The sequence below is a fragment of the Pteropus medius genome, unplaced genomic scaffold, assembly GCF_902729225.1.
Source record: "Pteropus medius unplaced genomic scaffold, Ma_sr-lr_union100, whole genome shotgun sequence".
NCBI lineage: Eukaryota > Metazoa > Chordata > Mammalia > Chiroptera > Pteropodidae > Pteropus > Pteropus medius.
In genome coordinates, this window is record NW_024344370.1 from 13,775,415 (window position 1) to 13,800,308 (window position 24,894).

At 35.1% G+C, this 24,894-nt stretch overlaps 1 protein-coding gene across 4 annotated transcripts in view; it reads right to left on the reverse strand.

The window, feature by feature from the left end:
• Window positions 1-20,262, reverse strand: part of LOC120608262 (survival motor neuron protein) — a 29,041-nt gene extending 8,779 nt beyond the window's left edge. For all 4 annotated transcript variants that reach the window (XM_039870157.1, XM_039870159.1, XM_039870158.1 and 1 more), the window contains exons 1-7: window positions 20,085-20,262; window positions 9,161-9,232; window positions 7,653-7,772; window positions 6,575-6,775; window positions 6,277-6,432; window positions 4,603-4,692; window positions 3,596-3,706 (exon numbers count right to left, since the gene is read on the reverse strand). In XM_039870157.1, coding sequence (XP_039726091.1) covers window positions 3,596-3,706; window positions 4,603-4,692; window positions 6,277-6,432; window positions 6,575-6,775; window positions 7,653-7,772; window positions 9,161-9,232; window positions 20,085-20,165 — 831 coding nt within the window. In that variant the 5' untranslated portion in view covers window positions 20,166-20,262. The remainder of the gene's footprint in view (window positions 1-3,595; window positions 3,707-4,602; window positions 4,693-6,276; window positions 6,433-6,574; window positions 6,776-7,652; window positions 7,773-9,160; window positions 9,233-20,084) is intronic.
• Between the last annotated feature and the right edge of the window lie 4,632 nt (window positions 20,263-24,894).

The following is a 24,894-nucleotide window of genomic DNA, read 5'->3' on the forward strand; positions in this document are numbered from 1 at the left end:
TGACATTTCAATTGACATCTGAATGACAAGAAGACAGACAAGTGAAATCTGAAAGAACTTGCCAGATTAAAAAATAGCTAGTGGCCCTGAAGAAGGTATAAATCAGGTATATATGAGGAAGAAAAGAGGCCGGCATTGGCAAGAGTAGAGTGAGAGAGAATGTGGACTAAAATGTGGGTAAAGAAGATGGCAAGATACACATCATGTAATACTTTACAAACCAGGATAAAGGTTTTGGATTTTAACCTAAGTGTGACTGGAAGTTATCAGAGAGTTTTAAAGGGATAGATATACTATGCTGCACATTTTAAAATATCACTCTAGCTGCTGTATGGAGAATGGATTTGGCAGAGTGGGATATGAGATTTTATAAGCAAAAAGAACAGTTGGGATCTATTGCACTAAGAAAAGAAATAATGATGTCTTAGTCAGAATATAAAATAAGCTATTATAATACATCAATAAAAAACAGCCCAATTTAAAAAACAGACAAAGGATATGAATAGACATTATTCCAAAAAATATTAATGGCCAAGAAGCACATGAAAAGATGCCTAACATCATTTAGTCATTAGGGAAATGCACATCAAAATCACAATAAGGTATCACTTCATACCCACAAGGATGGCTATAATCAAACAGGGAGACAGTAATAAATTTGGCGAGGATGTGGAGAAATAGGGACCCTCATACACTGCTGGTGGAAATGTAAATGATGTAGTCATTTCCAAAAACCGTTTGGCAGTTCTTCTAGAGTAACTTTTTTGAGCCAACAAATTCTACTCCTGCATACAAACCTCCTCTAAACTAAAAACATATGTCCATATAAAACTTATACACAAATATTTGTGCTAGAATTCTTCACTGTAGCTCCAAAGACAAAACAACCCAATGTCCATCAACTGATAAATGTATAAACAAAATTCAGTATATCCAAACAATGGAATATTAATTCAGCAATAAAAAGGAATGAAGTACTGATAACATGCTACAACATGGAGGAACCTTGAGAAATTTACACCAAATGAAAGAAGCCAGACACAAAAGGCCACATATTATATGATTCCATTTTTATAAAATGTCCAGGATAGGCAAATCCACAGAAATAGAAAAGTAGCTTAGTGGTTGCCAGGGTCTGGGAGGAAGGGGTATTGGAGAGTGACTGCTAATTGGGATGGGGTTTCTTTTTGGGTGATGAAAAGATTCTGGTATTAGATAGTGGTAGTGATTGCACAACTTTGTAAATATAATTTTAAAACTGCTGAGATTATACTTTAAAAGAGTGGATTAGATCTCAATTAAAAAAGAGATGATAATGTCTTGAATGGGGTAGTTGCAGTGAAGAGAAAGCAAAGTACATTGATTAAAGATCTGTGTCTCAATAGTCAACAGGACTTTCTTACAAATTGCATGTAGAAAATGAAGCAAAGAAAAATCAGGCTAACTCCAGGTTTGTGGCTTAAGAAATTGGTGAGGCTAGCGCACCAATGTTATTGCTTACCGAGATGTAAAAGGTATAGAAATAGATGTAAAAGGCTGTATGGGATGACACTAGCAGATTTGTTTTGGCTGCTGTTTAGTATGAGATGTATTTAATGGACATTCATGTGGTGAGGCAAAACAGGCAGTTGAATAAACAAGCCCTAAAATTCAGAGCTAGACATCTGAGAACTAGCAGGGCAAACATACCACTTTAAGTCATAGAGCAGATGAGGTCACCTTGTGAGAGTTTATAGAGAAGACAAGGGGGCTGTGACTTGGACATAAGGAATTTCACTCAGGTGCAGTAGTCTCCCATTAGCAGCAAGGGATACATTCAAAGACCCCCAGTGGATGCCTGACACTGTGGACAGTACCAAATCCTAGGTATACTACGTTTTTTCCTATATAGACATACCTATGATAAAGTTTAATATATAAATTAGGACAGTATGAGTTAAACAATAATGAAATAGAACTATAATATACTGTAATAAAAGTTATGTGAATGTGGCATTATTAAGTAAAATAAGGTAACTTGGACACCAGCACTGTGATACCGAGACAGTCAATCTGATAGACTAACGGGAGGGGAGCATCTACCGTGTAGCTACACCAGACAAAGGGATGACTCATGTCTTGGCAGGAAGGTGGGGGATTTTATCATGCTATTCAGGACAGATGTGCAATTTAAAACTTACAAATTATTTATTTCTGGAATTCTCCACTTATAATTTCAGACTGCAGTTGACTGAGGGTAACTGAAAAAGCAGAAAGTGAAACTGCAGCTAAAGGAAGACTATTGTATTGGGAAGAGGATAAAAAGTTGTTAAAGGAGTCCCAAAGGAGCAGTCAAGGAGGATGGTATAAAACCAGTAGATTTTATGGTGTCACTGAAGGCAAGAGAAAAATGTTTCAAAACTGTGGTCACATGTATAAAAATGTTGCTGATAAGACAGATAAAGGCAGAAAAATGACCACTGAGTTAGTAGTCTGGAAGTAAAATCTACATGCATATTTCAATTAAAAGCTTACATTAACAACGACAACTAAAACCATGAACCTATGCATAATATGACTCTGAAAGTAAGTCAAAATACATTGCATCTGGGTAAGAGTGCTAGGGATGAATTCCCCTCCTCTATCTTTCTCTGTCTAAAAAATTTAAAAATAAACAAACTATGTCAAAACTTACATATGTTATACATATTACTTTTCAAAATATTTCATAATTTTTAAAAAACATGCAGAAAAATATGAAGTGCAGAAGAAAGAAGTTTAGGAAGTCAGTCAGATGACTGGTCTCAAAACAAATTATAAACCATTAATTTGTCACTTTTTATTATCTTTTTTGGTCATTAAAAGGGGAACTTCATCATATAGTACAAATATATCATGGTTATAAAACAGCTGAAAAGGAGCTTTTAAATAAGAATATTAACGGAGACATGGACAGATGAGACACTTAAAAATTACGCCTGTAAGTGAGTTATTTTACTCTCAATATTAATTAACTAAAAATTCAAGCATCTATAATAAAACATCATATCTTAGCATGGACTAATATTCTTTTCTAAAACTTAAAAAAATTAAAAATTAAAAAATTTCATGCTAAATTACAAAAGAACGTGTTTGCAACAGATTGATGTTTCATATGACAAGTTTGAAGCTTCAGTCTCTAGGGTCTGTCTTGGCATTTATCACCCTAGATTTTCCTCTATGTATGAAAAGAACCTAATTTTTTTTTCTTTTTCTTTTTTTAGGCAAGGTACTATCCTTTCCCAGACCACCTCCCCATTTCCCACAATCCATTTTATTTCAAATCAAAACAGAAAGATTAATGAGACTGGAAAATAACTGAGAAAGTATCATTAAATTAGAAAATATAATCAAAATAATCTTATAACGTGAAAGATTTTTTAAATACGCTGCAATTACACTTAGTGGGGACAATACAAGTAATTTAAGCCTTAAACAAATAGTTGTTTTTCTTAAACTTTAAGGTAGTTTTCATCTCTTAGGATCTGCCTAACGTGACAAACCACTTTTTAGTCACAAACACAACAAAGTCATAGAACCACAAACTGTTAGGAAAAAATGCTGAGTGATCACTTACCATATAGTAACCAGTATGATAGCCACTCATGTACCAGGATATTAACATACTTCCCAAAGCATCAGCATCATCAAGAGAATCTGGACATATAGGAGGAGGTGGGGGAATTATCTGAAAATGGAGATAAATATATGTTAAAGTTAGTAAGCAAAAATGTGAAGTCTGGAGACCCATTTTATGGAGAGAATGCTGGATGTTAGTTGTATCTTTCCCTACATTCCATGTCATCTATTCAAACTTTTATTTTTTTAAATTTTTAAAAAATATTTTTTAAAGCCTACAGCACCTGGTATTCCTAGGTGGTCTCCCATCCAAGTACTAACCAGGCCTGACCATGCTTAGTTTCTAAATTTTTTTTTTTTAAATCTCACATTTGGAGAAAGCCAACCAGTAACAACACAAGACCAACAAAATTAGAGTCCAAACTAAGTCATGTAAAATGTTTGAACATTTTGCTTTGATTAGAACTATTTTTCTGTTCCATTATGAAGGTATGGGTAAAAGACCAAGCATGAATACTTTGATAGTTTTCCTCAAAAAATACCCACACGGCATTTTAGAAAAAGGTTTTAGGTAGAACATTTGAACTGCTCCCACCCCAACACACACAGTTGGCCAAAAAGTGTCTTTGTACCTAGCCCACTGCTGTTATCTAAAAGTCTACCATTAGATATCCAGATAGTCTACATTGTCAGAAGCTAACATCTAAGCCTATCTAGAAGGGCAAAACATAAATCCTTATGTGCAATATAATTAAATCCTTTCAAGTAGGAGCTACCTGCCTATAGAATGACATGCAACTTTGCCAAGAAAGAAGCAGGGGGTAAGAGGTGGGGTTATAAGAGGAATGAGTCTGGGTAGCAGAAGAGCATTAAAAAAAAAAACCCAAGGCTTAGTTCAAATTTTTACCCATTAGAACCTGGCCCAAGGGATGGTCTAAAATGACATTTCCTAATTACCATATTATGTATGAAAGCAATGTTTAATCTAAATTCTTTTGCACTTACTGGTGGTCCAGAAGGAAATGGAGGCAGCCAGCACGACAGGAAGTGTGGTGGTGGTGGTGGTGGTGGTGGGCCATTGAATTTTAGACCTGGCTGTAAAAAGTATTTCAAAGGAAGATTAATTTACTCATTTTAATATAAAAGGATGCAAAAAGATTAAATGCCAAAAGAATTAAAATAACTGCCCAGAATATCTATATTAATATATTAGAAAGATTAAATAGAGTTGCATGTACCAAATGCTGAGGTCAAATAGACTAATAAATCTTGATTTTTCTCATTTCCTTTCTATGAACATTCAAGAAGTAAAACAAAAGATTTTTAATTACCTAATAAACCAAGAGAGTGTATTTAGCAATATACTTCAATCATTAACTACGTTGTATAATTTTTATTTTTCAATTAGAGTTGACACTCAATACTATTTTATATTAGTTTCAAGTGTACAGCACAGTGGTTAGACATTTCTATAATATACAAAGCATCCCCCCAGATCATTCTAGTACCCACCTGACACTATACATAGTTATTACAACATTTTATTGTCTATATTTCCTACACTGTACATCCCTGTACTCATGCCTGTGACTATTTTATACCTACCAATTTGTACTTTTTACTTCCTTCACAATTTTCACCCAGCCACCCAACCCCTCAATTTTTTGAGGAACCTCCAAACTGTTTTCCACAGCGGCTGTACCAATTTGCAATCCCACCACCAGTGGACAAGGTACCATTTTCTACATCCTCAGCAACACTTGTTTTTTGATTTACTGATGATGTAAGGTGATATCTCATTATAGTTTTAATTTGCATTTCTCTGATAATTAGTGATGTTGCGCATCTTTTTGTATAATATTTTTACAGACAGCCTTTTGTTAGTTACATAGGCTAACTTAGAGTGTGTATTGTAAAAATCAGTAAACCTCTCACTCAAGAAAAATCAGCCCCCTGAGATCAACAAAACATGGTATCTCTCTATATATATCTACGTATCTATCTATATATGTATAAATTAAGAGATTTGATCATTCTATAAACTGTAATATAATGTAAACCTCAAGAATGATCTCACAGATAACAAATTTTAATGTCATGCTTGATTTTTTTTGAGTTTTAAAATTATTATTGACTGAATACCATAACCTCCAGTAAAGATATCATTACTTTATATAAAACAACTAGACAGGGATATATGTACTTGGGTTCCATGATAAAATCTAAAATATAAATCTTTTTAAACTTGATTTATTACTTATAACCAAAAGAATCATAAGTGAAAATAATATTTGCATTTTATTCTAAAACAATCTGGGAGCTCCTTAGGATTTTATCTGTATTAGATGTATTAAATGTAAAAACTATATTCTCTTCCAATTTTTATATCTTATACAAGTGACTTGGGGAACTATAGTACAACACTCAGTTAATAAAATATACTAACTTAAGTTCACTACATTAGTTTAATACTCCCTAAAAGTAGTTGGAAAAGCCTTTCATTATATACTATTCTGCATTACTATCTTATTTCCTTTTCAAAGAATTCTCAATTATGTATTTACAAAATTTACAGAAAGCTACAAAAGTTTCATGGAAAAGCTACAATTCTCTTAATGGAGAGGTTGAATTTTCCAATATTAACTACACCCTGGTAAACTTTTTCTGTGCAGAAGTTACCTTTCCTGGTCCCAGTCCTGATCCTGGCATAGGGGGAGGTGGAGGGAGAAAAGAGTTCCATGGAGCCGCTTTTGACTTGATGTTATTCGGTTTATTTCCAGGAGACCTAGAGGAGGTCTCACTTTCATCTGTTGAAATTTGACTTTCATTTTCATTCTTTAAAAAGAAAAAAATACATGCATTTTTGTTATATGGGTATCATTAAGAAAAATGTAATCCCTTAGTGGATCAAACTGACAGCTAGTTATACTGTTTCTCATTTAGTCTCTCAAGAATTCTATATTTTTAGTATCCTTACCTCTTGAGCATTCTGTTCTGTATCATTAGCTACTTCAGATGCTGGGGAAAGTAGATCAGATAGATTTTGCTCCTCTCTATTTCCATATCCAGTGTAAACTACAACACAAGTTTCTCTCTTAAAATCAACTGAAGCAATGGTAGCCGGGTAAACACAGCCGTCTTCTGACCAAATGGCAGAACATTTGTCACCAACTTTCCACTATAAAAAAACAAAACGAAAGACACACACACACCTATAAAGAGGGTAAACTATAATCTTATTTAGGTGGGGTAGGGTGGGAGTGGAAAGGATAGTCTCCAGTTAACTGATATAGAAAGCATAATAAAACAGTGGAAAAGACTTGTAGCCAAAAATACATAAATTTGAATTCCAACATAAATATAATTCTGTTATTTATATAATTGTGTATATAACTTCTGCCATTTTTATAATTGTGGACAAGTTTCTTAATCTCTTTATTTCTATTAAGTGGACATAATATGTAACATAATCTACCTCACTGATGTGTCATGAGGAATAGAAAAAAGGGAATGCGTGTAAGTGTCCAGCATCCTGGCCTGGCACATAGCAAATGCTTAACAAATATTAGCTCTCTTCTCCACTGGAAATGATGAAACTAAAGAGACTAATGAGACGCCAAAATACTTAGATTCTAAGTCTGTTTTAAACAGCAGAAATGACTCTGCCTAGAATTTTTGGTTTCTGGGTATTAATGGTTTCAGGGCTTTTGGAGGACAAAAAGAATACTCATCTATCAGTTTAAGAATAAAACACTGCCAATTCAGTTTAAGGCCTTCAGGTACTCGTCCCAAATAAAACTGCCTTCTTCCCCCTCCCTCCCACGTAAGGTAAACACTGTCCTGAATTTGGTATTTATCATTCCTACCCAATCCTTTATACTTTTATTTACATGCATGTTCCTAAACAATAGGAAGTTTAATAGTTGTTTTAGAAATTTTATTATTACATGTCAATGGAAAACACTACTAATCATTTAAGTTAAAGATATTTTACACTATTTAATAAAAACAGTATGAAGAAATTCTTTAAAGTTAAATCTGTGTTTTAAAATAACCTGCTTCAAGGAAGTTGTGGTATTCCTTTTTTGGCTTTTATTCTTCTTAGCAGGTTTTCTTTTAGGTGTGCCTTTTGGTTTATCTGAAGCTTCAGAAATGTCACCATTCTTCAGAGCATGCTGTGGAAATATAAATAGAAATATACATGTTATAGAATGATAAAGAAAATGTCACAATATAACTCACTCATTATAAACTGGTCTCTAGGTCCCTCCAACTCCGATAGCCTCTTTTCACCATCCCACATGCTACAGAAACTGCCCCCAAAGGCATCATATAACTGATTATCAGTTCTAAAGACCCCTTTAATCGAGCTTCCTCACTCTCAACCTTCCTGTAACATTAGACTCTGTTGATCATTTCTTCTTGATACTCATGATGTTTTGGATGACGATGTAGGGCCCCAATACTTTTATTACTTCTCTGATCATGTCTTAAACTTGGGCATTCCCAATAAAATTTGGCCATCCTTCTTTACCTGATTATAATGATCTATTCCTATTACTTCAATTATAATCTCTATACAAACAGACTTCCAAAGCTATTATCCAGCTCTGACTTTTCTCCTTAGTTCAACATTTCCAATTACCAATTTCGTATCTTCATGTTTACCTCAAACTCAATAAAACTAAAAGTAAACTAATTTTTCCTCAAATCAGTTCTTTTCCTCTATTTGGACTACTTCCCCTTATGATATCACCAACCCCATCCCACATTGAGCCTCACTTTAATCTGCATTTTATAGAACTCTCTTGGTAACCCTAAATTACTGTACTTCTAGTCTACTAAATGTAGCTTCAAAGATGGTATACACGTTTGATCTTTTTATCTCGAGCTACAGGAATGGCTATGGGAAGGATGTGGACTCTATGTTTGGTGTCCTGTATGAGTGTATGCTCTCTGTCTGGACTACTGAAAGTTTACACGTGGTGCTCAATAAGACTAAATACCTCTGACAGTAGGTAAAGTGATAATGTTGGACAACTGTATAAATGTCTTATTTGGGCCTCAAAAACAGGATACACCCCCTAAAAGAACTGTATCTTCCTACCAATAGGAACACTTGACTTGACACCCAACTTACTGGCTTTGGGGAAGATCAAGCGCTTAAAACAGTGCCTAGAATGTTGTAAACACTCTTTAAGTATTAATTACTGCACTACTGCTATTTATTATCATTTCAATAAAGGCTGGTTAAATGTTTGAAAATTATAATTCAGACTTGTCCACTTATCTGAATTAGAGGACTTCCAGAGTTCGAAGCAATGTAAACATACTAAAAGCAACAAATGTTTAAAACTCAAATTGCCTCTGTCAAAGGGATGACATACAGACAGGCTACCTACCAACTTCTAAAGGAAGATATCTAATTTAACTAACCCATATTATCTTTTAATCTTCAAAATTAGAACCGAATCATATGGATACTTTACTGTGTAAATGTTATCAATTTTTCTCCCAAGTGAATAACATGAGGAAATAAGGAAAAGAATTAAGTATTTCATACCTTAAATGAAGCCACGGCTTTATCATAAGCTTTTATCAATGCTGTGTCATCCCAAATGTCGGAATCATCACTCTGGGAGAGGTAAAAAATAAAAATAATATAAGCTTGGATAGGTTTCATCAAAAAAAGTATGCTAGTACCAAGAGCCATCTTAATCCAAACATAAAATTCAACTAAAAGTGGGTATTTAAAAATCTTAAATATAAACACAAGAAACATACTTGGCTTAGATATTACGTGACATTACTCCTAGATTAGTTATATGTAAATGTTCTAAGAGGCATGCCATGAAGTGAATGCTCCACAATTTTATTCCTATCCACCAACCATATTGGATCAGTTCAAAAGTAACTCACATTTCAATCTTTTCTAAAAGCAGATAAAAGGTTTAGTTTGGCAAACCAAGGATAAGATAAAGGGTTTAGTTTTAGTGGGAAAACATCTGATATTAATCTGGAAAAGACCTAAAAATCATTCCTATTTTTGAATTAAATTTAATGGATGCTTAGTAGAGTTTAAATTTAATTCAATTAAAAACATTTTTGAGCACCCACTAAATATTCATCACTGAGAGGCATGAAATCATGCCACCTGCTCACAAGAGACAGTTTAATCAGGGAGTTAAGACATATTGTCAGACAAAACAAAAAAAGAATAGAAAACAAGTATGATCAAATATTAAAATGTGAAGTACAAATATTTTAATTAAACAGAAATAGATTTTCTCCAGTTCAAGATGATGACATAGAAGATCTTGAACTCAACCACTCCCACCAACATACCAAATTTATAGCTATGCAGAGTACAATTTTCTCTGAAAAAAGCCTAAAGAATAGCTGAGTGACTTCCTACATATGGGACAAGCAAGAAAAAAAAACCAACACTGAAGCAGTAGGAGACTGAAACACAATCTCACCGTAAATCCCAACCCTGGTGCAGCAATCTACATTCAGGAGGGAACTCAAAGCCTGAAGCTTCTCTCTGAAGAGCAAAGGATTTGAACCCATATTGTGCACTCTAATTTTTCAAGCTTTTTCTGAGAGACGAGCCCCCAAAATATCTAGCTTTGAAAACCAAGGGGGGCTTAGGTCCATGAGATCCACAAGGAATGGCAAACTAGGTACAGGTTCTTAAAGGACTGGAGTGCCTGGGCTCACCTGCCCCAGGACCAGTGCAGAAGATGCCAATTAAGAAACACCCACACTTCATGTACTCAAGGCATTGGCCTAAGGGTCAGGCATCTAATTTAATACACATCTAGAGGTCTGCTAGAATAATCTCCGGGGACTGAGGCTGGCAGGTGCTGTCTTTTTGCTCTCTGCCTTGCTCCAGCTGGTGGGCTCCATTTTTGAGTTCTCCCTCTGCCAGGCTCGATATCACCAGAGCTCTTACACATGTCTAGCACTCCAGTTTTTACCTCTAGTTTCCCAGTTTTTGCACTGCTGCCCAGGGAATGCTCCTTGCCTACCTGTGTCTGGTGGCCGGGGGACTTGCATTTGTAGGTCCCAACAGGCTGTATCAATTGGACAGACAGCTCTTGGTAGGCTAGCATCTCAAGGGCACTGCACAACAGTGGACTGAAACATATTCCCAGTCTTTCTGTGGAAAAGGCCTACTTGCTTGTCCAGGAAGTTTTGCCTAAGGGGCAGGCTTCTGGTTTGGCACATATCTAGTAACCTATGGAGATGCTCCCAGGAAGCGGAAGCCGGTGGACATAATCTTTGTCCTTTCTCTCTGCCTTGCTCCAATTCACTGTTATCTTCTAGAAAGGAGCTTATACACTCATCTGGTACCCTGATTACTGCAACTTGAGCCCAGAGAACACTTTAAGATGCTTGGTTTTGATGGCCAGTGGGGACTTTCACTTGCTTCCCAGTGGCCAATATATATTTGCATACTTTAAGAGCTGCTGCTTGAGGGTCTGGCTTCCAATCAGCCTTAATTGAGATTCTTCCCCTTGAGACACTAAGTCTTTGACCATACTTAAAGGTTTGAGAGACAACCAAAAGCTGAGGCAAGGTTAAAAGATAAGGTTCATCTAAATGAGGCCACACCTTGATTTCAGGGAGAGGTGGCTGTTCAATGCACAAAAACCAACACAGAGTCAAGCAAAATGAAGAAATAGAGAAATAAGTTCCAAACAAACAAAAAAAAACAAGATAAAAACCTCAGGAAAAAGTCCTTAATGATAATGAAAATAAATGATGTATCCAACAAAGAGCTCAAAATAATAAAGATGCTCACCAAACTCAGAAAAATGGATGCACACAGTGAGAACTGCAATAGATAGAAAATATAAGAAAGCAGCAAACAGAAATCACAGAGCTGAAGAATACAATAACTTCACTGAAAAATATAATAGAGGGGTTCGACAATAGCCTGAATGAAGCAGAAGGATCAGTGAACTAAAACAAAGGGCAGTGGAACATACTCCATCAAAGCAGCAAAAAGAAAAAATGAAAAAAAAAACTGAAGGCAGCTTAAGGACTTATGAGAGAACATCAAGAAGGCAAAAACATTTGTATTATAGGGATCTCAAGAGGAGAAGAAAGAGAGAAAAGAGAGGAAACCTTATTTGAAGAAAAAATGGTTGAAAACTTCTCTAACAGACATCTAGATCCAGGAAGAAGGAAACAGACATCTAGATCCAGAAGTCTAGAAAGTTCCAAAACAGATGAACCCAAAGAGACCCAAAACACACCATATTTAAAGTGTCAGAAGTTCAAGACAAGCAGAGAATTTTAAAAGCAAGAAAAGAAAAACAACTTGTTACATATAAAGAAACCCCCATAAGACTAAGATTTTTCAGCAGAAACTTTGCAGGCCAGAAGGAATGTCACGATATACTTAAAAGTGCTGAAAGAAAATACCACCAATCATGAGTACTCTTATCCACCAAAGTTACCATTCAGAATTAAAGGAAAGATAAAGAGTTTTATAGACAAGCAAAAGCTAAAGGAGTTCATAATCACTAAACCAGCCTTACAAGAAATGTTAAAGGGATTTCTTTAAGCTAAAAGTAAGAAGAGTGAAATTTAGGAACAAAAAAACATATGAAAGTATAAATCTGAAGGTATTTACATAGTAAAGGTGGAGGATTAATCATTTATAAAACTACTATGAAGGTTAAAAGATAAAACAAAAACTATAACTACATTAGTTAAGGAACATACAAGATAAAAAATGTAAAATGAGACATCAAAAACAAAATGTGGGGCAGGAGTAAAAATGTAGAGCTTTAGAATGCATGCAAATCAAAGAAATCAACTTAAAATTGCAGTTATAAGTTATTATAAGACTCATGGTAACCAAAAAGTAAACACCTATCATAAATACACAGAAGATAAAGAGAAAGAAACCTAAATATACAAATAAAGAAAATGTCTATACCTATCAATAATTACTTTAAATGTAAAAAGACTAAATTCTCCAGTAGAAAGACCCAGAGAGGTTAAACAGGTAAAAAAAGAAAAAAAGCCGAGGCCAATCTATCTATATGCTGCCTACAAGATAACCACTTCAGATGTAAGAACACACACAGACTGAAAGTAAAGGAATGGAAAAAGATATTCCATGCAACCAGAAATCAAAAGAAAGTGGTGGTACCTGTACTTATTTCATTCAAAATAGACTTTAAAACAAAGACTGTAATAAGAGACAAGGACATGACAAATGATAAAGGGGTCAATCCAACAGGAGGATATTTGTAAATATTTATGCACCCAAGAGTACCTAAATATATAAGGCAAAATATTGACAGCTATCAAGGGAGATATAAACAAAAATACAATAATAGGGAACTTTAATACTCCAATTTCATCAATGAATAGACCATCCAGACAGAAAATCAATATGGAAACATCGACCTTAAACAACTCATTATACCAGATGGATGCAACATATACACAAAACATGTCATCCAAATGCAACAGAATACACGTTTTTCCCAAGTGCACATACAACATTCTCCAGGATATAACATATGTTAGAGCACAAAACAAGTTTTAATGAATTTAAGATTAAAATTATATAAAGCATTTTTTGGCCACATAGTATGAAAATAGAAATTACAAGAAGAAAATTTTTAAATTCATAAATATGTGGAGATTAAGAAGCATGTATTGAACAACCAATGGGTCAAAGAAGAAATCAAAAGAGAAATAAAAAAATACCTTGAGACAAATGAAAATGGAAATACAATATACCAAAACTTATGGAACACAGCAAAAGCAGTTTCTAAGCAAGAAGTTCATAATGAAAATGCCTATATCAAGAAACAAAACCTCAAACCACCTAAATTTACACCTCAAAGACACAGAAAAAGAAAAAATGAAAACCAAATTTAGAAGGAAGGAAATAAAGATCTGAATGGAAATAAAATAGAAACTAAAAAGACAAAAGAGCAATAAACCTAAGAACTGATGCTTTGAGAAGATAAAGAAAACTGACAAATGTTTAAATGGACTCACAAAGAAAAAAAATGACTCAAATAAATATAATCATAAATGAAAGCAAAGACATTACAACTGATAACACAGAAATACAAAGGCTCATAAGAGACTACAAATTTGACAACCTAGAAGAAATGGGTAAATTCCTAGGAACATACTCCTACCAAGAATGAATTGTGTAAGTATTGTGTAATTGTGTAACTGTGTGGTGACGGATGTTAACTAGACATACTGAGATAATTTTGCAATGTGTACAAATATCATTATGTTCACACTTCAAATTAAAGTTCTATGTCAATTACATTTCAATTTTTAAAAAAAGGAGAAAGCAAGGAAATGAATACATGCTGGATGACATGGAGGAAAAAGGCCTAGGAAATAAAAACTAAAAGGATCTGGATATGTAGAGAAGAAATAAAAACCATTCCAAGGAAGACCATGAGCCAAAATAAGCATAGAAGCATAAATAAACACACAGCCTGTATGGTTCCACTTGTATAAGGTATCTAAAGTAGTCAAATTCACAAACAGAAAGTGAAATAGTGGTTGTCAAGGGTTGAGGGGAGGGGCAAATGAGAAGTTGTTTAAAGGGCAGAATTTCAGTTTTGCAAGATGAAAAAGCTCTGGAAATCTCCTGAATAACAATGTAAATATACTTAACACTACTGAATTGTACACTTAACAATGGTTAAGATAAACTTTATGTTCTGTGTGTTTTTTACACCATAATTAAAAATAAAAGCACAACAACGTATTTGAAGGTTCAATAAGGCAACAAATCCAACTAGAATCAGGTTCATGCTATAGAGTAGCTGGAGACAAGTTTGGATACATAATGTTGGTGATAAGAAGACATATTACAAGACACTTTCAATTAGTCTTGGATTTGATACAGTAACAGTCAATCAATGAGTTCCAAGGAATTTCGCTATAAAATTCATTTAGTTGTAAAACTAATTTTGGTCATTTCTTGTTAATCTCCATTATACACAGAGAAATAGGTTCCAATGTGAAACTCATTACATGATAAAAAGTACTTAAAAATCATTAAGTAATTTTGCAGATAAGGAAAGTAATCACAAATAAGTAATTGATTTGTTCAACATTACACTGCCATTTGGAAGGGTAGATGTTCCTTATAGATTTGGTAAAGGGCAAGAAAGGAAACAGTAGAAATTAAGGGTCCTGAAGAAATGTCAAAAATCACAAAATTAGAAGACACATCAATTCTCCTGCAACTGCAAAAGGTACTACTGATAAAAGAAGTGCACTTTACAGTATCAACAGAAGATGGCAATCTTAAAAGATATGTAGCAACCCAAACTGCGCACTTCTTAACTGTTATTATCAGACCAGGAAAATAAGACATTTCAAAATGAACAGAAAACAAAGACATCTATACAAAGCTATTACAAGAAAAAACACCTTCTCAAGTAATCACAAAGAGAAGAAAACACTACACCCAACTGAAATTAAATATTCTTGAACTAGCATCCACAATATGGAAAAAAACCACAAAAATGTTTTAAAATCAGGTGAAAAAATAGGGTGAAATGGGAAAATCTAAATCAGGAGTTAAACAAAATCAAGAAAGAAATGGAAAGAAATGTAATTTTGACTACAAGGTAGGATATATTTGACTGAAAATCTAAAGAGTACCAAGGAAAAGACATGGGGGGAAAAAAAGGAATAAAAATAAGTGAAGTGGTAAATATAGATGATTAGCAAAAAGTATCTAACATATGTATAAATGGGGTCCGTGAAGAATAAAAACTTAAAAAACAAAAATCTCTCTAAAAAAAAAAGAAAATTCCTCAGAGCCTCTAAGCAAAAATACCAAGTCATTTACAAAATAAAAAAATACAGTTAGTATTAGACTTTTTCATAGAAATTTATGGCAAAAGTAGGCACCAAGGTTGTGTTGTGTGTGTGTGTGTGTGTGTGTGTGTCTCCTACCCTGTAGTCAAAATTACTTTTTCTTCCATTTCTTTCTTGATTTTGTTTAACTCTTGATTCAGATTTTCCCATTTTGCCCCATTTTTTCATCTGATTTTAAAACATTTTTGCTTCAAGGTGGTTCTTTCCACTTTGCGGATGTAGTTTAAGAATATATATATATACACCCTAGCTGTCTTCAGCAGCAAGACTAAGTTTAAAATGTGGAAGAATACTGTACTCACTTGCCTTTCCAGAGAACTCTACTGAAGAAGTTTCACCCAAGCAAGATACGACCAGAGAAAACTTGGTTAGAAAAAAGCAAAATTGTTAGCATCAAATATATTTAAGTGCAGATCTAAGAGAAAAGTATATTAAATTGACAAGCTGGTTTTAAAACTCATATGGAAATAAAATGAACTTAAAATAGTCAAAATAATTTTGAAAAAGCAAAGCGAAGCTGGAGGACTTGAGGTGTACTCTAAAGCTACAGTAATCAAGAAAGTGTGGTATTAGCATCAAGGTAGACAAACAGACTAATGCAATGACATTAAGAGTCAGAAATAGTCCCATACATATGATTGATTTGAAACAAAGGTACAAATGCAATTTAGAAGAGAAAACATAGGTTTAACAAATGGTGCTAGTTAATTGGAAATTCTTACGCAAAAGAACAAATTCTGATCCATATACAAAAATTAACATATATAAAAATTAACTCATAACGTACCATGGACCTAAATGTAAAACCTCAAACTACAAAATCTAAAAGAAAATCTTTGCAACCTTAGATTGTCTGCAACAAAAGACTAAACCACCAAAGCAAAAACTGAATAATTAGATTTCAGCAAAAGAATTTCTGTTCTAAAAAGACACTGCTATTATTCACAGTGGCCAAGACAAGGAAGCAATCGAAGTGTCCTATGATAGATTGGATAAAGAAGCTGTGGTACATATATACAATGGAATATTACTCAGCCATAAGAAGAGATGAAATATTGCCATTTGCAACAACATGGATGGACCTCGAAATAATCATACCAAGCCAGACAGAAAAAGTTGCAAATCACATGATATCACTTATATGTGGGATATAAACCTAAAAGCAAAAAAATGAACAGGACAGAGACTCATGGACAATGGACTTGCTGTTACCAGCGGGAAGGAGGAGAGGCGGGAGGTAGACAGGGAAAAAAAATTGAAATAATTTCATCAATTAAAAAAATAATTTTAAAAAAAGACACTGTTAAGAGACTGAAAAACCAAGCCAAACTGGGAGAAAATATTTGCAAATTACTTGATAAAAGGTTTTGTATCTAGCGTATATGAAAAACTCTCAAATCTCAATAAAAAGAAAACAAACCAAGTTAAAAATGGGCAAGATTTGAAGACACTTTGCCAAATAAACACATAAAATGAGCAACATCATTAGTCACCAGGGAAATGTTAAGTAAAACAAGATGCCACTACACATCTAATAGAATGTCTAAATTTAACACAAGACTGACAATACTAAGTGTTAGCAAATGAACTTTCATACATTGCTAATCGAAATGTAAAATGGTACCACCACTTTGAGTTTAGCAGCTTCTTAAAGAGTTAAAATACATGACCTAGGTATTCACTCAAGAGAAATGAAAGCATATGTCATACAAAGTCTTCTACACTAATACTCATGGCAGCTCTATTTGTAACAGCCCCAAACTGGAATCAAACTAAATGTTCATGAACAAGTGAATGGATAAGCATATTTAGTATATTCATGCAATGGAATACTACAGCAATAACAAGGATTGAACAAATGATATACACAACAAAATGGAAGAAACTCAAAATAACTATGTTGAGCAGGAGAAGCCAGACAAAAAAGGATTCCAAATTTATAAAATTCTAGAAAATGCAGACTAACCTATGGTGACAGGAAGTGAATCAGCAGTTGTGTAGGGACAGATGAGGAGAGATGAGAGGGAAGGATTACAAGGAGTATAATGAAATCTAAACCAGCCCATACACTGAGACCACATGAAGCCCTGAGACGATATGAAGAAATGACCTGTCGATCCATAGACGCTCAGTCCTCAGCTACTGTGTGGATGCAACCACATGAAAAGATCTGAAGAACTAACAGCAAGGCTTCACAAATTCCTAACCGACAGAAACTATGAGAAATAATAATTATTGTTTTAAGCTACTAAGTTTTGAGTGATTTGTTACACAGCAACCAAAACAGACCATCAGGACTGCCTTATGTTTCTCAGTCACCACCAGAAACAGCCCAGGTTTCTCAAGTTATATATAACCAGAAACAGCCCAGGTTTCTCGTTATTCTTCATGTTCTGCCATTTTCTACCACTTCTCAGCTACTGACACTTCCACTGTGCTCTCCTGAGTAATTGGCAACCCCACCCCCACCCCATGTCTTTAACCTCTTCTTTGAATACTCCCTTCATCTTCTTGCTCTGAAATCTGGCTTTCTTTGAGGATGCCGTTTTCCATGCAGCTATCTCAAATAAATGTTTTTCTCCTTCATGTCCTTCAAATCTCTGTACCAAAGGTGAGGAAGAAACCTTTCTTGCTCCTGACTTTCACATTATTCTCCTTCTTTCCTCCCTAAAAACTCCCAGTTTTGAAAAGCCTGTTACCAGACACCAGTCTACTATCCCTCTCCTTATTGCAATCATCTACAGTCATCTGGGCACACTTCCTCATTCTCTAAGATTTATATCTCAGTACTCTCTCTGACACTAGTGTCATAATTCTTGGTTATTTAAAAACCCTTGTAGATGATCCTACCAATAGCCTATTCTTGCAGGTCTTTAAACTTTTTTCTATCAACGATATTGTATACCACCCAATCTCAACTACTCAATTCTATGGACTTTATTATAACCAGTAACTACAACCTCTCCAAAAATTCAGCTTCAAGAATCCTACTCTCCAACCACCACCTTCTAGGCTCTGCAACTTATTCCTTCTGGTAGCTCGATAATCATTTTACTTCACTGGAAATAGCAAAACATTGATCCTCTCGCTTTTGAAATTGTCCCTCACTGTTCTAGCATCCTCACCTCCTTTCTTAGCCAGCTTAAATCCCATGGACAATCATGAAGATTAATTGTCTTGTACCTCTCCCTCTTCTTCATATTCACTTGGTAAAACTACAAGCATAACTCAGTTTAGTTCCAGACCACGTATTAAAGTCAGCATCACAACAAAGATAGTTGTAATCTTTTTGCTGGTGGAGAGTCTTGAAGTTTGAAAAAAAAAAAAACACACTGTGGAGCACAATAAACATGAAGCACAATAAAATGAAATATGCCTATACAACCCTATTAATTTCAACTATTGGTTTACTCTGTGCCTGGCCTCACACACCTGAATTGAACTTAGCTGGCGAAAAACATGATCGCGCTGTTCAGCCTCCTTTAATTTCATGATTACAAATCTCAAGTAGGCCTTTAATGTTGCCTAGCAAGGTTTCCACTATATTTCCCTAGTCCAACACTCAATCCACTGTCCTAGAGACCTACTTCCTACCTTGTCTCTGCTCAAACCTCCAACACCTGTCCATCCTCACTCCTAGCTGATGACCTTATTTCTTTTACTGAGAAAACAGAAACAATCAAAAGAGCACTTCCACAATCTCCCTCCACCATATCTGCCCATTCACACAGATTTGCACCCATATAACTGCAGCCACATTAACTATCAATGTACCTAACAAAGGCCAAATCCATTTCCTCTTATCTACTCCAGAACACTGCTTCAGCAATTCTCTCCTGCATCAATTTTTCCATCTTTACTGGACCTTTCCTATATGCCCACTAACATGGTGAACTGTTTCTTCCATCTTAAAAACAAACAAAACACGCAATTCGGAATCCTCTTTATCTCACTTCTCCCTCCATTACAATAAAACTCGAACTATTTGTTTACAAATGTTGCCTTGATTTTCTCCTCTCCAACTCTCACTCCAATCAGATTTCGCCACTATTTCGACCAAAAGCTGATCCTCTCTTTTATAAACCTGATCTACCTGAAGTTTTCCCCATCTCAGTACATTTGTAAAAGACAACTTCATCTTTTACAACTGTTCAGGATGGTCTTAAAGTTATCCTTGAATTTCCTCTCTCAAGCCTCCATTATCGGAATCATGTCCAACACCTGTTGCCTCTGACTTCAAAATATATCAAGAATCCGAGTACTTTGCTTTCCTTTGCTGACACCTGGATCTAAGTCTGGGTCGTTTCCGTAGACTCCTAATGTCCTTACTTCGCCCTGGCCTGCCCTCACTACCTCCGCGACGGAGTGTACAAACCAAAGTACGATCAAGTTGGTTAGGGCCTCGGCTCTAAGCTATCAGGGTACTCAAGCTGCGCGAGGAATTAGCTTGCGGCTGCAGCTCCCAAATGGGGAAAGATGTAGAAACATACGGACCACAGTCCAGCAGTGGCCAGGTCCCGCCCCGCAGCCGGGGAAGGACCATGGGCGATGGGAAGTGGGCGCTCGTCCAGAGGCAGAGCCAGCCGCGGCCTCACCTGGCCTGCGCCCCGCCGGAACAGCACCGAGTCCTCCTGCTCCGGGACACCGCCACCACCGCCTTCCACCCCCATCGCCATCGCGAGGCTACCGCGGGGTGCGCAGCATGGGCTGCGTGCCTCCGAAAATGACGACTTCCGCCGCCCGGGGCCTCTGGGCGCGGAAGAGTACGGTGGCCTGGAAAGCGAGCCCGCGGCGTGGAGGACTGCGCGCTCTTCACGTGTGGCCGCCTCCTGATTTCACTGATCGCTCTCGTTTTTCTTTTCTGTAGTCTCTCAATTTTTTGAGTTCACTTTTTCGTATATTCGTAGAGTGATTCTACCACAGTGTTTTCGTTTTTAATAATAAGTTTATTTTAGAAAATAGTGTTCATTGCGGGCAATTTAGTGAATGTGGATAACGGAAAACAATGAAAATCAGTCCGGAGGTAACCAATAATAATATAGCTGTTTTAAAAGTGCACAAAAGTTTTATGTTTTGTTTTGTTTTTTCGACAACAACCCTACGAATTAGGGGCTCTTATTTTAAAGATGAACAAACTGAGGCACAGTGTGTTTACACAGCTTCCTGGAATGCAGGCGATAGAGTTCATGCTTTTAGACACTTCCCAACTTTGACTTTTAGGTTAATATCCGTTCTCCCAAATCTTTCTTAGTAAATTTTTTAACTTAAATGGGATCAAATTATATTCTTAGTTCTCACCATTTACTTTTCCAGTATTCTTTATTAGGAGTTTAGAATTGCTTAATGACTTCCATGTACATATTACACCCTCACTGATAAACTAGACATCTGATTATGTAATTTAAAATTCTGGCAAAAGCAACATAAAATAAAAGGACAAACAATAGTTGGTAGCATGCAAGAAAATACTAATATTCCTAATATCTTTTAAAAAGCTTTGTCAAAAGTAAAAACAGCAAAACAGACAAAGGTAAAAAAGTTATTCATTGAGGAAAAAAACAGAAATGGCCAGTAAATATGAAAATAAGCCAAACTCTGGAAGCTCTGTACTCAGTGTGCCTGGGTTCCTATTCTTAACCTGCCACTTACTAGCTAGTTACCTTGGAGGAGATTCTTTAACCCAAATCTCAATTTATCTATAAAAATGGATATAACAGTAGTACCTACATGTGAAGACTAAATGAAATACAAAAGGCAGAAAACAAGGGGAGTTTACCAAAAAATTTACAAATGTCCAGTAAACATGAAAATATGCGCGACATCTAGTCACAGAATTGCAAATTAAAAACTAAGAACCAATTTTCACTTGGGTTGGCAAAATTATTAGAGATTAATAATATCTGATGTTATCAAGGGCATGAAAGTGCTACCCTCTTGTTGGAAAAATACAAACATGTTTAAAAATACAAACATGTATACCTTTACCCTAGGAATCCTGTCTTTAAGAATCTATTCGTATAGAAATAAAAGCACCAGTACATAGGGTTAAGTATGACAGCATATATTACAGAATCGTTTGTAGTGGCAAAAGCTTACAAACATCCTGATTGTCCATGAATAAGGAAGTGACTGGATAAATTACTGTACATCCATACTATGGTCATCTCTATATGTACTGACTTGTGAGATGGCTATTAAATAAAAAGTATCAAGTTACAACTAAGATTTTCATTTTTCTTTAAAAAAACTTTATGTAGTGAGTTGAATGGTGGCCCCAAAATGATATGTACACCAGAAACTTGTGAATGTGAACTTATTTGGGAAAAGGTTTTTGCTGATATAATTAAGAATCTTGAGATGAGATCATCGTGGATTAGAGTAGGCCCTAAATCCAAGACAAAATCCTCAGAAGAGACATGAAGACGACAGAAAAGAAGGCCATGTGAAGACAAAGGCAGAAATAGGATCTATGCTGCCACAACTCAGGTAATGCCTGGAGCTACTAGGAGCTGGAAGAGCCAAGCAAGGATTATTCCCTTAGACTCTTCAGAAGGTGTACGGTCCTGTTGACACCCTGCTTTTAGATTTTTGGCCTCTAGAACTGTGAGAGAATACATTTCGGTTATTGTAAGCCACCAAATTTGTGGTGATTTGTTATGACAGCCCTAGGAAACTTCCCATATCCCTTAGTTATATATATGTTTAAACATGTGTGCATGAGCACTGAGAGAAATGTACAACTATTTTATATGCCCTATGACCTGGAAATTCCAGTCTTAGGTATATACTCAGTAGGTGCTTATGACCACCAAAAGATGTATATATACACACACATATTAATATATATTATATATAACATGTAACATATCTATTACATTAGTAGTCATCCTGCCATATATATATATATATATATATATATATATATATATGTATATGTATAACGTACGGCAGAATGATAATAATAGCCCCAAACTCAAAGTAATTCAAATGTCCATGAAAAGCAGAGTGGACGAATACATGATGGTATATTCGTTATGACAGATTGCTACACAGCAGTGAAAAAGAGGAAACTACTGCTACACATAAGACAGAGAATTCTCACAGATGTAATGTTGAGCAAATTAAGCCAGACTCACAAGGGTACATACTGCTTACATAAAAGTGTAAAAACAGATAAAACTAACCCATGTTAATGATAGGTAGGTGGCATAATCTAAAAGTGGTCAAAAAGGAGCCTGCTAGGGTGCTGCAAATGGCTATGTATCTTGATCTGGATGGAGTATTTATATGTCAAAGTCAATCGAAATGTACATTTAAGCTGTGTGCTCTTTAGTATCATTTCACAGGGATACATGCTCAGGAGTGTAATTACTGGGACATACAGTAAAGATATGTTTAATTTTCTAAGTAACTGATTTATTGCTAAATTTATTTTAGCCCTTTTGTTGCATTTTCCCAATTTTTCTATAATGAGCAGGCATTGCATTTTGGGGCTTTGAAAGCTCGTAGAGATATAAATGGTATAGAGATATAAATTGCTTCATTGTTGCTTCTCACACTGCAGACATTTACCTACCACCTTCAAGATTTGCATTGCCATGTATCTGTATTTTTTTAATTTTGTCTTAAACTTACAATAAGAGTATTAGACTCTTACTTCATTTTAGTCTGCCCAGCATCCATTCTCCCTTCCCTCTGGCAACAAAAACCCAGATTTGTTTGCCGGAGCACCTATTCCTCACTGGGTATAGTTTTGGTTATACTATTAACTTAGGTGAATTGCCCTCCTCTTGTCAAGAGGTAGGCACATAACACAAACAAGTCCATTTGGAGGCACTCTAAGTGATATAAAGACTAAAAATGGTTGTCAGAATTTTAACATGATAGCAGCACTATGGAAAAAAGTGTCTTTAGTACCTGGAGCTGTTCCAGCTCTTGACCTTTCCAAAGCCTTCAGTCTTCAACTTTTCCTTGGACTCTGGAGTCTCTCATCCTTTTAAATAATGGTTGTTGTTATTAATAAATTGTTTGCAACCGAAAATTCTAGTGTATCATGAAACCAATTTTGATGTGGTTATATTTCCTCAAGCATACATCAACACATAACTCTAATTAAATGTCCATTCATAAGCTTCCTTAATAGTCATCCTGAGTGGTACAAGGCCAAATGAGACTTTGACCCCCACCCCCAAAAAAGTCCTTGATATGCAATATATATTTATATAATAAAGTATTCATTAGCGTTGTCTTGATTTCAGCAAGATTGTAGGCAATTTCTTGTAAACTCACAAGTGTTGAGAAAGGCTCCACCAAACTATATATTCAAGGATATTCCTACACTGATATACCTGTAAGCAAAGTCACGTTCAACTGATAAAGTAATATGTGCCATGGAAAATATTTCTATAAAAGTTGTTATAAACAAATTTTAAAATCTCATTTTTCCTGGGCAAATGGTCCAACGGCAGACTACCTGTGAACTTTAAATGTGTATTAGCTAATTAGTGCTATGTAAAGGGTTTTGTTTTTAAAAAGTTTTAAGGAAAAGCCTGTAGTTTTAAATCTTTCTGGAGTTTATGGGGAAGTGCATTTGAGTCCTTAACTCGGTGACATTTTCATAACTTGGTCATTTGCAAAGACAACATATTCCAATACATGATTACTATATAGCAAGTATTTTAGCAGATGAAGCTGTAGGAGGCAGCTTAATAAATGCTTTTATTCACTCTTGATATAATGGTAAACTATGAATGACAATTTCATAAAAATAATTCAACTTTTTAATTGAATTTTAATATTTATAGGTCTTCTATCACCAAAGACAATTAGAAATTTACCTAAAGAAGTTGACATGCTCTTTGCTTAGTTTGTATCACTGCTAAAACCCTGACACAGATGGTAAAATGTACAAATCATAATCTGATAGTCAACTTTATATTAGAGTTTTCACTTTTGGGATACGTTTTTTTCTCACCAGCTCTATTGAGGTGTGATTGACAAATAAAAATTGAACATAGAATATATTTAAGGTGTAAATGTGATGATTTATATATGTATACATTGTGGGGCATATAAATGCCTTTTGAAGTTCAGTAGTTTTGAAATAGATTGTAGACTCAAAGCTAATGGCAGTATTACAACATTTAAACAGAAAAGCTTTTTACAAGGTAGAACTTGAAAATATTATACAAAAAAAAAAAAGTTTACCCACTTCTAGAAGTGGGTAAACCTTTCCCATCCATAAAAACATGGGGAAAAAGGGAGCAAAACATAATTTTTAAAAGTCAGAAAAATGTCAGTAATCAATGATCTCTTTTAGTCCAGTTTCAAAAACAGGCTACTTTGATAAGTGGGTAACAATTTCTTACACTGCCACTAATAGTAAAGGCATTCGAAAGGAATCAT